This window comes from Equus quagga, chromosome 1 (genome assembly GCF_021613505.1).
Source record: "Equus quagga isolate Etosha38 chromosome 1, UCLA_HA_Equagga_1.0, whole genome shotgun sequence".
Classification (NCBI taxonomy): Eukaryota; Metazoa; Chordata; class Mammalia; order Perissodactyla; family Equidae; genus Equus; species Equus quagga.
In genome coordinates, this window is record NC_060267.1 from 185757026 (window position 1) to 185770522 (window position 13497).

At 48.5% G+C, this 13497-nt stretch overlaps 1 protein-coding gene across 21 annotated transcripts in view; it reads right to left on the reverse strand.

Annotated features, from left to right (window-relative positions):
* Positions 1 to 264: 264 nt before the first annotated feature.
* Positions 265 to 13497, reverse strand: part of PLCH1 (phospholipase C eta 1) — a 210713-nt gene continuing 197480 nt past the window's right edge. For 15 of the 21 annotated variants that reach the window (XM_046647044.1, XM_046647063.1, XM_046647133.1 and 12 more), the window contains 7 exons: positions 11104 to 11229; positions 10758 to 10842; positions 8560 to 8706; positions 8241 to 8320; positions 6881 to 6940; positions 6138 to 6489; positions 265 to 3358 (listed from right to left, as the gene is read on the reverse strand). In XM_046647044.1, the coding sequence (XP_046503000.1) occupies positions 1266 to 3358; positions 6138 to 6489; positions 6881 to 6940; positions 8241 to 8320; positions 8560 to 8706; positions 10758 to 10842; positions 11104 to 11229 (2943 nt within the window). In that variant the 3' untranslated portion in view covers positions 265 to 1265. The remainder of the gene's footprint in view (positions 3359 to 6137; positions 6490 to 6880; positions 6941 to 8240; positions 8321 to 8559; positions 8707 to 10757; positions 10843 to 11103; positions 11230 to 13497) is intronic. The other 6 variants (XM_046647149.1, XM_046647072.1, XM_046647157.1 and 3 more) reach the window with 4 other exon arrangements.

Here is a 13497-nt window from a genome sequence, read left to right on the forward strand (position 1 = left end):
CACACCCCCACCCTGGGCAGGATTTGGAAGGATTATTTCTTAAACTAGCGATTCAACACCAAAGGCAAAGAAACTCACTACTTTTGATTTCTTTTCAAGTCACCTTACAAATATGGCCTTTAAAGCATAATGAAAACACTGAGAGAGATAAATTTAAAAGATGAAAATATTTCTGAATGCTCTGGGTCCCTCACTCAACAGTCATCATATGAAAGAAAAAACTCACCAAGTGTTTAAAAATCTGCTTTAATTATATTTCCATGAATTCCAAGAAGAACATCATTGCAGTTAAGGTTACAAAAAAGCAAAGAGGGACAACTGAACATGCAATAAAAAATGGATTCACAGTGAAAATAACGGATGTTGATACTAAAATACATTACTTGGCTCCCTGAAGGGAAAAGCTTTTTTCCTAATTATCTATTCACTTGGCTTTTATTATGAGACTTTTTTTTCTTGAAAGCTTTGGGGAAGTTTTCAATTTGTGCTACCATCATTGTTAGCTTCTGAAGGAAGTCGCTCATTCTGAAACCCATTGTTTGCAGTCTATAATATAATCAGAAAATTCAAAAGGACAACAAATAGCTTGGCAACTGTGTTCTTGTGACATACAAAGACATTAGCAAAAATATGTAACAAAACTTACGGAAAACAAACAATTTTGTCCTTATATAGAGAGTTTCCTTTCTTCCTCAAATCCTCACAGCCTACTCTAAAATGTGGGTGTGTGTGTGGGGCGGGGGCAGCTACCAATCTCTCAGGGGGAGATAGAAATCTTAAAAGGTAAGGTAACTACTTCAATCGTGTTGTAACTGAGTTATAAAAATTGCATCTGGGCTTCTCACAAAGAGGGAAAACTAGGAAAGATGAAAATGGCTGTAAAGTAAAGAATTCATCCGTTTGTCCTTTGCAAAGTCTCTTAACTCAACAGTTAGAGGGTAAAACGATGACATGGTGACTGCGGCCTGAGGGCACAGAGAGAAGAGCGTCTTGGGGAACACACACCACCAGGCTGTCTAAGCCTCACTCTGCGCATGCACAAGGTCCAGGCTGGTGGAGCTGACACCTGGGGGCGAGGTCCCAGCACACGGAAATGTCACCGACACTGTACCCAAACACAGGGGCAGGAACAACACGTGGAGTCAGAGGGAGACCAAAACCAAGTTTAAAACCGTTTCAAAGCCAAGGGCCATATTTACTAAAAACTGACAAGTGACAACTCTATAGAATACATTGTAAACATTGACAATGCGGCTTTATGTAACTCACAGTCTCAAAAGAAAATAAATCTCTGGTTTATCATCACTGCTGGGCTCAGTGTGCACAAAAGAATCATCGGAACCAAAGCGGTGGGTCCGGCGGGAGCGCAGGGCTGCGCAGGCGCACGCGCCCTCGGGGGGGCCCCTGCCATCGCCACCAGGCAGGTGGGTGCCGGGCAGGTGAGCGCCCGGCAGATGCAGGTGGGCCACATAGGAGCCCGTGGAGTGCCGGGTCCCCGCGGGTGCGGGTGCCGCGCGCTTGGTGCGCAGAACCACGCCGCCCGCAGCGCTGGGGTCCGCGCCCCGGGGCCGGCCGGCCTCCTGCCGTTCCCTGGCCCGACTGGCAATGTTGCGCACCCTGCTCTGACTTCTGGAGGACAGCTTTCTGACCAGCACCCTGGGGACCTGACCGGTGTCCTGCTGTGAACATGACGCCGGGCAGCCGTCATCCTGGTCGAAGGACACGAGCCGGCGCAGCTGCTGGGTCAGGGCATCCACCGGCCCCAACGACGCCGTCGGCACGCGCACACCCTCCTCCTCTCTGGCACCCGTCGCGACAAAACTCTTACTGATGCACTGGTACGTGCTTTCGAAACTGCAGGCGATGTCTTCTGACGTTAGGTCCCCCAGACTTTTGGACTTGCAAGGACTGGGCAGCTTCATAGCAGGCAGAGGAGCGCGTGTGGACCATGGGGGCGCAGGGGCATGCACGTCCGGAGCACTGGACAGGGGCACACAAGTCGGGTTTGTTTTTGCTTCTGAATTTGAGAAATGGTCATACACAGAACCAGCACCCTGACGGGCTAGACAAGAAACACCCTGATTTCTGACATCCTGAATGCTGCTGAATATTTCAGGGACAGGAGGGCGCAAAGTCTCCTTACAGTAGCCGTTTCTCAAGCCTCTTTGAAAATGTCCCACCGCATCCTGACTGTACTTCAGTTTTAAAGGAGAAGCAATGTGACTTGTGCCCTCTCTCCTAGACTCACAGGCTGTCACAGACAGGTTTTCTGAGTTTCCATCCAGTTCCACGAGACTGCTCTCTGCAGAATTGAAACAGAGAGTGGGATCAGCGATTACACCTTCCAGCGTCAAGTCCGCGGCCGGGGCCAGGCTGCGCGCCTGCACCGTCTCCAGGGCCTCTCCAGGGGCGGGGCTTTTTGGTCCCCAGCAGTGAGAAGTACTCGAGGACCGGGGCAGGTTGCCTTCCACGGCCCTGGTCTTGGCCTTCCCAGGAGGGGCGTCATCCAGCTTGGTTTTCCAAGCAAGAGTGCAGGTAGTTTCACAGACACCTGGGCGCGCTGAGCGTTCGCACGTCTCAGGACTCGAGGATGGCAGCAGCGCAGGGGGCGAGCTCAGGAAGGGTGACTCGGGTTTTCCCGTGGGAAAGCCACACTTGACGGGCATTTCCAGGTCCGCGGCGGGCAGGGGAGGACGGCCTGGCCTCACACGGGTGCTGTGAAGATGAGCAACAACTGTGAGGCTGGCCTGGTCGCTGGTCTCCTCGAACTGGCCAATCAAGGCCGAGATGGAACTGCCCGGCTCGTTCTCGTTAGTCAAAGTGACGTCGTCGATGAGACGGGAAATCTCACTCTCCTGCAGAATCGCGGTGGAGTGTAAGTCAGGCGCGTCCGCGCAGAGCGCCGAGATGTCAGACAGAGAAAAGGATGCTGCGGCTCTGCCCGGGTCCCAGGTGCCGCCCAGGGCCTTAATCTCCAGACTGCTCTGAGAAAGGAGGCTTCTCCCTTCCGCAGGAATCCGGGCATCCACGTGCTCCTTAAATCTCACAGCGCACGGATCTCGTGTCGGCTCAGGTGCAGGATCCGGAGCCCAGTGCTGCCTCGGGGACAGCGACTTGCTGGGGCTCTGGTGTTCCTGGCAGTCCCCTGCCACGTGCGATCTGGCCCTCCCACCCGCGGGGCCTGGCGCTGCCCACTGCCCTCCTGGGACCAACATGTTGGCAGTGGAAACAGGGGAGCCCCGTAGGCCGACGTCCTTGGGGAGGAGAGCGCTGGAGGAAGAGGACAGCTTTTTGCTGAAATTTGGAAGCCGTGGGTCTTTCATACCTGCTGCCCCGTCTCTTGCGCCGTCCTTCCCTGCTGCCAGATGAAACAAACAACACTTTAGGCGACGTGCACACACTCACGTTTGCCTTCAGACAGACAAATGAGAATGTAGATCTGTTACATCGTGACAGAATAGTCATGGATTGTGTAGATTCGCAACAAAGTGTCTGTGTGATGAATAAATGGTAAATATATTTATAGGGGTTTCACTGAAGCTTCCCTTTGAATGTCTATTACATCAGCCAAGGATGTAATATTCATTGTGAAAACATGTCAATGAGTTACCACACTTCACAGTGAAGATTACCTTCCGTTGTGTCCTATTCAGAATTGTACTACACAGAAGCATGGCAACAAAACAGAACAAGACAGCTCTGTTAACAAAGGGCTGTGGTACCTGTAAGAAGATACTGTAAACTTCACAGAGATACCAGGACTAGCAAAAAACCACCAATCATCATTTCGAAAGACATTTTGGCAAAAGATCTAATTTAACCAATTAATTTCTAAAAGAAATTGGCAAGTACAATAAAAGTATTAAAATTTCAGTATCTGTTGACTTTAAAATGTAAAAATAAAGAATTGGTCACCAATTCTATGCCATTGCTAATATCTAATTTTCTGTTAATCATACATATTTCTATTTTTAATACCCAAATTTCGTACTGCATTCTCCCCTAAAAGAGGCAGTAAGATATCAGGCACAGTAAGGAAAACTATAAAAACACACGCTTCACAGTAATTTGGGGTACCCATCATGCTTGCTTCAGTACTAAAACAACACTAGGTGTTCAATCAAGTGTTCTGGACCTTATTATTTTCATAGTTTTTTAATAGTTTCAGTCATGAGATACAAGAAAGAAGAACTTGACTTACTACTTTTCTAACTAAAAGAAAATCATAAAAATTTGATAAACCCAGAAATTATAAGGAAAAAAATTAAATATCTATGATGTTACCACTCAGAGGCAGACACTGTAAGCTTTGTAGAGGGATAGAATTATGGATAGAACTTTGCATTCTGCATTTTCTCCTCTTAGTATTTTTTCTATATTCTAACTTGGATCATTGCATGGCTATGTAATGCTCCACATGTACAAGTTTTATATAAATATGTATATACATGGATGACCAACTTGCATAACTGCTTTTTAATGGGAGGAAAGAACCATCGCCTCCATATTGCTTTCTAATTCAACTCAGTGATATTAACATCTTAATTGTGGCATTAATAGGATAAATCATAACTAATTTCTATTGAATATAGCTGCATTTCCTCCAAAAATAGAGTTTTAAAATAAATTTTAAAGTGTATATTTCATCTCTTCTTTGATACTGCTCTTAGCAAAATTTGAAACTTTTTTTTCACTTTTTTTGAGGAAGATTAGTCCTGAACTAACATCTGCCGCCAATCCTCCTCTTTTTGCTGAGGAAGACTGGCCCTGAGCTAACATCCGTGCCCATCTTCCTCTACTTTATATGTGGACTGCCTGCCACAGCATGGCGTGCCAAGCAGTGCATAGGTCCACACCCAGGATCTGAACTGGGGAACCCCAGGCCACAGAAGCAGAACATGCGAACTTAACCACTGTGCCACTGGGCTGGCCCAAAAATTTCAAACTTTTAAACTCCCTTTTTCTCCTTCATATAAACCATTCAAAAATTGGTTTCTCTCCCTAGAATAACTTACAATAAAAATCAGTACAAGCAAAATGGCGTTTGTGAGAAAAGAGATCACTGGAATTAGGTCATACGATAAAAGGAGAATTTTGCTAAAAGAAACAAGTAGTCATGCGTCACCTCTGGATGGGACACATTCTGAGAAATGGGTCATTAGGCGACCTGGCTGCTGTGTGGGCATCACAGCATGTCCTCACACACACCTGGGCGGGCAGCCTGCCACACTGGGCGACACGGCGCTCATCTCATGGGAGCATCATCATACACGCAGCCCGTGGTTGACAAAAATGCAACTATGTGGCACACAATTGTATCGCATTCTACTCGTCTGAGGGATTCTGATCCAGTTAGAACACACTTGTTGCAGAGACATCAAATGGACACCTTTTGGTGCTAAATTACCTGGAAGAGCAGGGGAGCCCCCACATGAGCCAGGAGCTCTGGGGCACCGCACGCAGGCGTGGCTCTTTATCGAGCTCCTGATGAGGTGAAGCCTTGTGCTCAAACTAGGGGAGCAGGAGGGGGACCCATTCCTGAGCCTGAGCGGCCCACAGCTGCACAGGAGCGCGACCCCTGCGCCCCACACCACCCCGCATCAGGGGAGCGAGGCTCAGAACTGCTGCGCTGCCTCTGGAGAAGCAAAGGCTTCTCAGGCGACAAGGGGTTTGCTTCTCACATCTGGCTTCTCCTCCTTCTCCACACACGTTCCCAGTCGCGGAAATGTGTCTCATGGTGGGGATAGAAACAGCTGTACTCAACCTCAGAAGAGTCAACAGAATCTCATTCACCCTCAGAGCACTCAGTAAACATGGTGCCCACTGGGCAGCAGGACAGCAACCCTCCGTCCACCGCACCTGCAGACCCATAGGTGCTGGCCATTGCACCTGAGACCCCTCATCCCTCTCCGTCAGTGTCAGATAGCTAGGCTATTGTCCAGCGCTAGGTGACCAGGAAATTGCTCTGGACCACCCTCTCTCCAAAGCCTGCAATTGGGTCCTAAAGAAAACCTTAAAAATTATAACTTTTCGGTATATTTTCCTTTGCCTACAAAACATTGACCAGGTCATAATGGTAACCAGGGACCTGAGTGCGGCTGTACAGTTTATCCTCAGAGGAACTCAAGGTGTCTTACCCGGAGGGCTCTCCTTCCCTTCAGCAGCCTCGGCCACTGCGGGCGCGGGTGGCCAGGCCCCCAGCAGGGTCCTGCCGACAGGCATGGACACAGGGCGCGCCTGCAGACTCCGCGCCGTCCTCCTCAGGACCCCGTCAGGCTCCCTTGCAGGTTCACATACGGAATCCTTTATCTCCACCATCTCCTGGAAGCCTGTTTTGCTCTTTTTCCTGCCTTTGGCTGGAGCGCTGGCTGTGCGTCGCAGAATCCTGTCCCCGAGTGACCGCTTCCGCATGCTATGGGGGTTGCTATCAGAGGCAGCGAGCCGGGTGTTCTTGTGGAACAGGCCCTTCAGGCCTTGCAGCTGCCTGCTCTGTGGACACAGAGGACCGAACACAACTTAGGTGGATGCCGCAGGGTCAGCAACTTGCCTTTTAAATGACATCTCCGTGAAAAATGGACACGAAACACACTCCACAGCCACTGAAGAATGTTCACACCAAGCAAGCAGCCGCTCACAGCATGATGACGACGCATGCAAGTCCTGCCAGCCCCTGTGAGGAGGCTGCCTCCCTCCTCGCAGCCAAGCTCTCCCCAAGCTCCCCGCCCGCAGCGACGGCACACTGGGACAGCTCCCCTGAGCAGCCACCTGCAGGCAGGGGCACGTGGGAAGGTGATTAGGAAGGCGAGTGGGAGGGTGAGCAGGCATGCCGCCAGGCTGCACAGCAGGGGACGGCCGGGCCAGAGCCGCACGCGGTCACTACCTTGGTGGCTCCTAGAAAGTGCAAGATGGTATAACTGGGGTTGAGGATTAAAGGGCTCCACTGCAAGGAAAGCAGAACACACAGAACACTGTTTGGGCCTGTTCCAGACGGGGTGTCAGAAAAACAAGGGAGAAACGCATTCGCTCCCTGACCCTTTCCTCCACCTCGACACAGGCACAGGCTCCTCACTGCATGCTGTGGCTCATGATCCTCAACCCAAACAGACCTTGAGAGAACAAACAATGGGACGCACGCCTGGACATTTATGTAGGAGGGAGAACATGGACTTCCTTTTTCAAGTTTTATTTCTGGCTCAAGTTTTAAACAAATTCTGAATTTTCCTGTTTCCCTCAAGCACAAGAAATGCTGCAGATACCCCTTAGAAAACCTGGGATTCCTAGAAATTCAAGGACCATTTCTCGATCACTCTCATTTGTGTGAATTCAGGCCAGAGGGAGCTCCTAACAGGCAGCACAGCAGGCGCCAAGTGGAAGCTCCCTCGGTGGGAGATGGGCCTCCGCACCACCCCACTGATGGGGGATGGACCCGGCCTGGTCAGGCTGGACCAGCCGCTCCCTGGCAGGCAGCGTGTGGTCACAGTGACAGCAGCCAACATTTCTGCAGTTCACCATGTGCGCCAGGCAACCTTTCTATCCCACGGTCCAGCCGAGGAAGCCAAGGACACAGCACTCGGATCCCTCTGCAGGAGGAGCTGTGGGCTCGGTGGGCTCCTTGACAAAGAGCCCTGGACATCCCGGGTCCTGCTCACTGCTCTCAGCCTCTCCACATCCTGTCTGGTCCTGAATACTCATCCCAGTGGCCCCAGTAACTAGGCCCGACCAGAGAACAGCTACGATCTGCAGACAGGCCTGAGCTCTCCCGGGAAGGCAGCCGCATCAGGGACCGGAGGACATTTCTGTGGTCCCTTCTTTCAAGTCCTGTGGGCAGCTATAAATTCATTCCTGACTTTAGGTTTCAGTTAAATACAATGGCACTGGATGGAAGCTTCCTGTCTATAACTGGCAGGTTGCTGGGTCTTTTCAACGATTAAAATAAAATCAAAGCTTAACTGTATCTTCATTGTTTTAGCCAAACAAATGATTGCCTGAGAGAATCCTAGTTTGCTCAATTTTCCTAGAGCCCAGAGAGGCCCCTAGGTGGAAGGAAGAGGACACAGCCCCGATGACGGAGGGGCACAGGGGCCCAGCCTGAGCGGGGGCAGCACAGGGCTGGCTGGCTTCCCAGGGGAGCCGGTTTCTGATAAAGAACAGCTTGTGGAGAGGCACATGCCTTTTATGCAATTAGTCAAAATAAGGACCACATATTGCTGCAGGTGGCTTCGAGCCTCTTCCCTCCTCACCTTTCCGCAGATGTCATTGATGGTGATGTGCACAAATATGGATGCTTCTGTCAGTCCTTCAAGGTAGACGTGCCGGTAGCCTGGTGGGAGAGAGGCAGTTTCCTTTCACTGAACCGTGGGTGGCTTTCCCATGGGGGCAACAGGACTGAGTATCTGACCCCACAGGCTTTCCATTTCATAGAGCACGTCAACACGCACATGATCATCGCCAAGTGTTGTGTGTCACACACGCTGAGCATCAACTGTCATGCACGCCATGTTTTAACTCTGCCCAAGAAAAAGGAATGGTCAGTCTGGGGAGCGGGGCAGCCGTACCCACCAGGCACTAAGCTGCTGAAGGTCACAGTTCTTTGCCCAACGAAGTCTCGTCCTATAGGGTCATGATCCCACACGAGGAACCGGACCAAAGCTATTTCTGGCATGTGGACTGTAAACGTCAAGGTTTCTTCCCACATTGGGTTAAATCCTTGGAGAGACAGGAAAAAAAAAATCATGAAAGCAAACAGCCTGGCTAAACATGAACCAGCAGCAACACTGGCGAAAGGGACAGGGAAAACGGCCCACAATGGTGTTTAAACACGCGGAGACAATGGGCTGTCCCAGCACATGCTACTGAAATAAAACCTTGGACTCACTCCATTGCCAGGAAACAGCTAGTAAGAAAAGCGCCTGTCAATTATTACATCTCTAATGATCCTTAATGCAAAACCGCACTGCAGAGAAAGCCCTCAGATTCAGATTCAGAATGACTCAGTGCGGTGAAAAGTACCTACAGTTGTGGTCTAAGAATCATGTGTCAGCAAAAACAATCAAGAACGATGCCCCCCCTAGAATCAGCTTCTCGCATACCACGACCAGCTGTGGCAGAGTCACTGTGAGCACTTCGCACGGTGCCGCACAGGCCTGCAAGCCACCGCACGCACACCCTTCTGTCCACCCTTGGACAGACCTCAAGAGGGCGGGCACGGCTTTTGTTTTTTTCTGATTAATAAAAAATATCTATTACTGGCTTTCAGAAATATACATCTGTTTAAAATTATACAAATAACACATGCTCTTTTCTTAAAGCAGGAAAGATAAGTATTTATAACTCATTTTATATTTGAGAAAATTGACGCTCAGAGAAAATGATGCGCCCAAGGTCACACCATTAGCAACAGAGCCTAATCAGACGGCACCGTCGATCTCAGTGGCTTCTCAGGAAACAAGACCCTAATACATGAAAGATGATATATTTTCATGGCTACTGAAAATAAATAGAAAGGTATAAAATTCCATTCAAATTCTAAAAGGCAAAAATACACTTATTTCTGGGTAAAATTCAGAGAAAATAGTTATATAAACTGATAAAAATTCAAGTGCTCTATATGTTTCTTTCTCCTTTCTAAAATGAAGATAAGGTTTATTGATAAAGGCACTCAGGGGGCATCAGCCACATAACCCTGTTAAACACCTCAGCTAATGAAATCATTACAGATAAAATCACTGGATGTCCCTCCTGAACAAGAAGGGATTATTATCTTTTTGTCAACTCAGTGATGACCTCTAAATTACTTCTGAGACTAAAAGGATCCACCGAGCAAGGGTAGGAAAACGCAGCACTGGAAGTTTGCCTTCTTTAAGCCTGTTACCCCCTAAGCAGCAGGCTCACACTGCAGCACGCATCAGAAATGCGCTGTTACGCGATTTCATCGTGCAGACGTCACAGGGAGCACCTATCAAACCTAGCTGGTGTAGCCACTGCACACCTGGGCCACAGGGCACTCGTCTTACAGGGCCACCGTCCTACCTGTGGTCCATCGCTGACCGAAACATCATCATGTGGCCTGTGACTGTGCTCCTGAACCCCGATTCCTTTGCTTAAAAGAGCACTTAGAGAAACTCCTCCTAAGGTCTCTTTATGAACATGTGCCCTCTCAAACATTTTGAGGATTAAGGTTTGGATTTATTCTAGAGCACTGATGATGAGAGATTGAGAAGAACAGGTTTGTCACATGTATGAACAAGCACAATTTTAGAAGACTACCGAGAAAAGACAGGAGGCTTGGGTGAAACTTTTTACATGGAACCAAAATACAGCCAGAATGCTGCCCGTCTGCCCCAGGGGCATATTCAGGAAGTCGACCTGCTAGAGCCATGCTTGCCTTTGGAGTTTCACACGCTCCAGAAAAAATGCGATCATCAAGATGCAGGCTCTTGAATGAGAACATGATATAAAACAGTGTAGGCACTTTCCTGGGGGAAGTTTTAACCCAGCCTTTAAAATATCACTCATTCTTTTTCAAGAGAAAAAAACTTTGCTTCAAAAGCAAAAGTCTTCAGAATCATGGTGACAACATCCACCAGCACATGCTCAGCCCCACATTACTGAGTCTCACGTGCTGGCAGGACCCCGACAGCAACTCCAACGGCAGTGATGGGTTAGGGATTTGCTTCTCCTTCACATAGACACATTTTTCAGTGCAGGTTCTATTTCCACAGCATTCTGATTATAAATAACACAGACTAGCACCTTACCATTGTCATCCACTACACGGGTTTGATCTTTGCAACAATCCACTGGCAATCCAATAATTTCAACTTCAACAAACGGATCGATGATCTATGCAAATAGAGAGTATTATTACAACGGATGCATTTCTACATACGTGTTAATTAATTTGACAATATTGGCTAAAATGTCCACATTTCAACAGCAACCCTTTTATTAGATGCTTACTAAGAAAGAGAAGCTGTACCAGGTGCAACAGACTCACATATATGAACAGGAATGAAAGAAAAGATCAACTTTTTGCTTGCCAATATTTACTAATGCTCCACAAACTACACGTAACGAGCCCAGAACCTAGTTCAAGGTACACACCCACAGAAATGGCAGCGTCTGTCCAAGCTCAGAGCAGCCGTGTTCACAATCATCACACACAGGAAACAACGCAAATGTCTCCCAAGAGCAGAATGGATGGACTGGGGAATGTTCACTGAATGAATACTGTACAACAATGAAAAAGAACAGACATAATGTCGAGGAATCCAGACATTAAAGAATGTGCTGAAGAGTCCACTTACACAAAGCCTGAGACAGACAAAACGAGTCTGTCGTGAAGGCTGGTGTCTGCCTGGGGGGCTGGGAGCACATATTTACTGGGAGGAGGATGGAAGGTTCCTGGGGGTTCTCGTATGTTTTGTCTTGACCTGGGTTGCATAATAATTAATCAAGATGTCCACACTTGACTTGTGCACTTTAATGTATTTAAATCAATTGTTACTATAATGTAACTTTAAAAGTAGCAAAAAATAAAAAAGATTAAAAAGGAATCGAAAGAAACGACGTGAGTGTTTAGTCTCCCCATCCCCCTCAGCCCTCTCCTCTTGGGGAGAGTCCCACTTGTTGGTCACCCATAATCTCTTGTTTGTTGTGCAAGTTCTGGATAATAAGCAATGAAGGACTAAAAACCTAAAGAATCTGGAAAGAGCTGGTCTAAAAGTCTAAAAGAGAGAGTTACGAAGCTTGAGAAGGGACATTTTTAGAAGCATGGAGAGTAAGGAGAATACAGAATTTGGGGAAAGTTTCAGGGAATAAGACCTGGAGGGACAATGGGAAACATGTTAAGACAATTAGGTGGACAGACACAACTAACCATGGCAAAGTTTACTCGCTCTCAGTTAACGACTTTGTGCTAGAAGTCTTTCCCTTGAACAGAAGCCTGTGGTAAAGACGGACCACTGGGAATCTCAGACCTTTGGGGCAGCTAAAGAATATGATTTCTCTCCTGAAGGAATTCAAGATGCCTACAGGCTTGAAGAGCACTTCCTGTTTCAGACGTGGCTCCTGAGCCGACCTCGGCAAGTGGTGTGGCCATCTGTGCCTCCGTCTTCTCAGCAACAAACCCAGACAGCAGTGTATCCACCATCACATTGCAATCTGGGCAAGATGCCAGAGGTGGAACTGGACAGTGCAAGCGAGACAGGGAGAGATTTGGGAGGAAGAAGTCCCAGGAGGGCAAAGAAAGAGTGAAATTAAAGACGACAATTTTCTGGTTGGGAGCAAGAAAAACTATTATTTCATTCTCAGAGATATGAACAACATGAGGTCACAGGCTGAGCACTCAGGGAGCCGGACAGGGGAACAAACTGTATCTTGGGGCCAGTCCCGTGGCCTAGTGGTTAAGTGCACACTCTACTTTGGCGGCCCGGGGTTTGCCAGTTTGGATCCTGGGCGCAGACCTATGCACCACTCATCAAGCCACACTGAGATGGCATCCCACATACAAAACAGAGGAAGATTGCACAGAAGTTAGCTCAGGGTTAATCTTCCTCAGCGAAAAAATAATAATAATAAAAAGACAAAACTGTATCTTTATTTTCGTTAGCCTGACTAAAGCATGACATAGCAATTTCATAATGTATAAAAATGTCAAATCATGGGGCTGGCCCCGTGGCCAAGTGGTTAAGTTCGTGCGCTCCGCTGCAGGCGGCCCAGTGTTTCGTTGGTTCGAATCCTGGGCGCGGACATGGCACTGCTCATCAAACCACGCTGAGGCAGCGTCCCACATGCCACAACTAGAAGGACCCACAACGAAGAATATACAACTATGTACTGGGGGGCTTTGGGGAGAAAAAGGAAAAATAAAATCTTTTAAAAAAAAAAAAATGTCAAATCACCACGTTGTATACCTGCAACTATTATAATATTGTACGTCAATTATACTTCAATTAGAAAAGGATGGAAAAAAGAAGAAAGGATAAACATCCTGACACTCCCAAGACAATCCTTCCTGCTGCTGAGAAGAGAACAGAGTGGCGGAGGGAGGCCAGGCAGCGAGGGCCACTGCAGCGGACCAGACACCAGGGGACAGGGGTTTGGACGAGGCTGGAGGCAGCAGAGATGGATACATGGTCCCATCTGCAGCACCTGCTTCCTAAGGAGGAGGACACAGTGCATCTACTGAAGACGAGAGAGAAGAGCTGAGAGCAAATGCTTGAGGAGAGAGGAGCTGCACACAGCCACCGTGGAGAACGTGACTGCAAGCAGGGGAGCACCACGGTGGGCCGAGATCTGAGACGGAACCTGTGGTGGCATCAGACTGCAGACTGACTGGCTCCCATCAACACTGAAGATCCAGAAATCTCAGCTGACAGGTGGGAGTGGCACAGAGCTGAAGCGAGGGATACTCTTGACAGGAAGGATGTGAGCACAGGAGGGGCCGACAGTCAGGGAGAAACGGGGGCCAAGAAGGCTGAGAGCAGGTGTGATGGG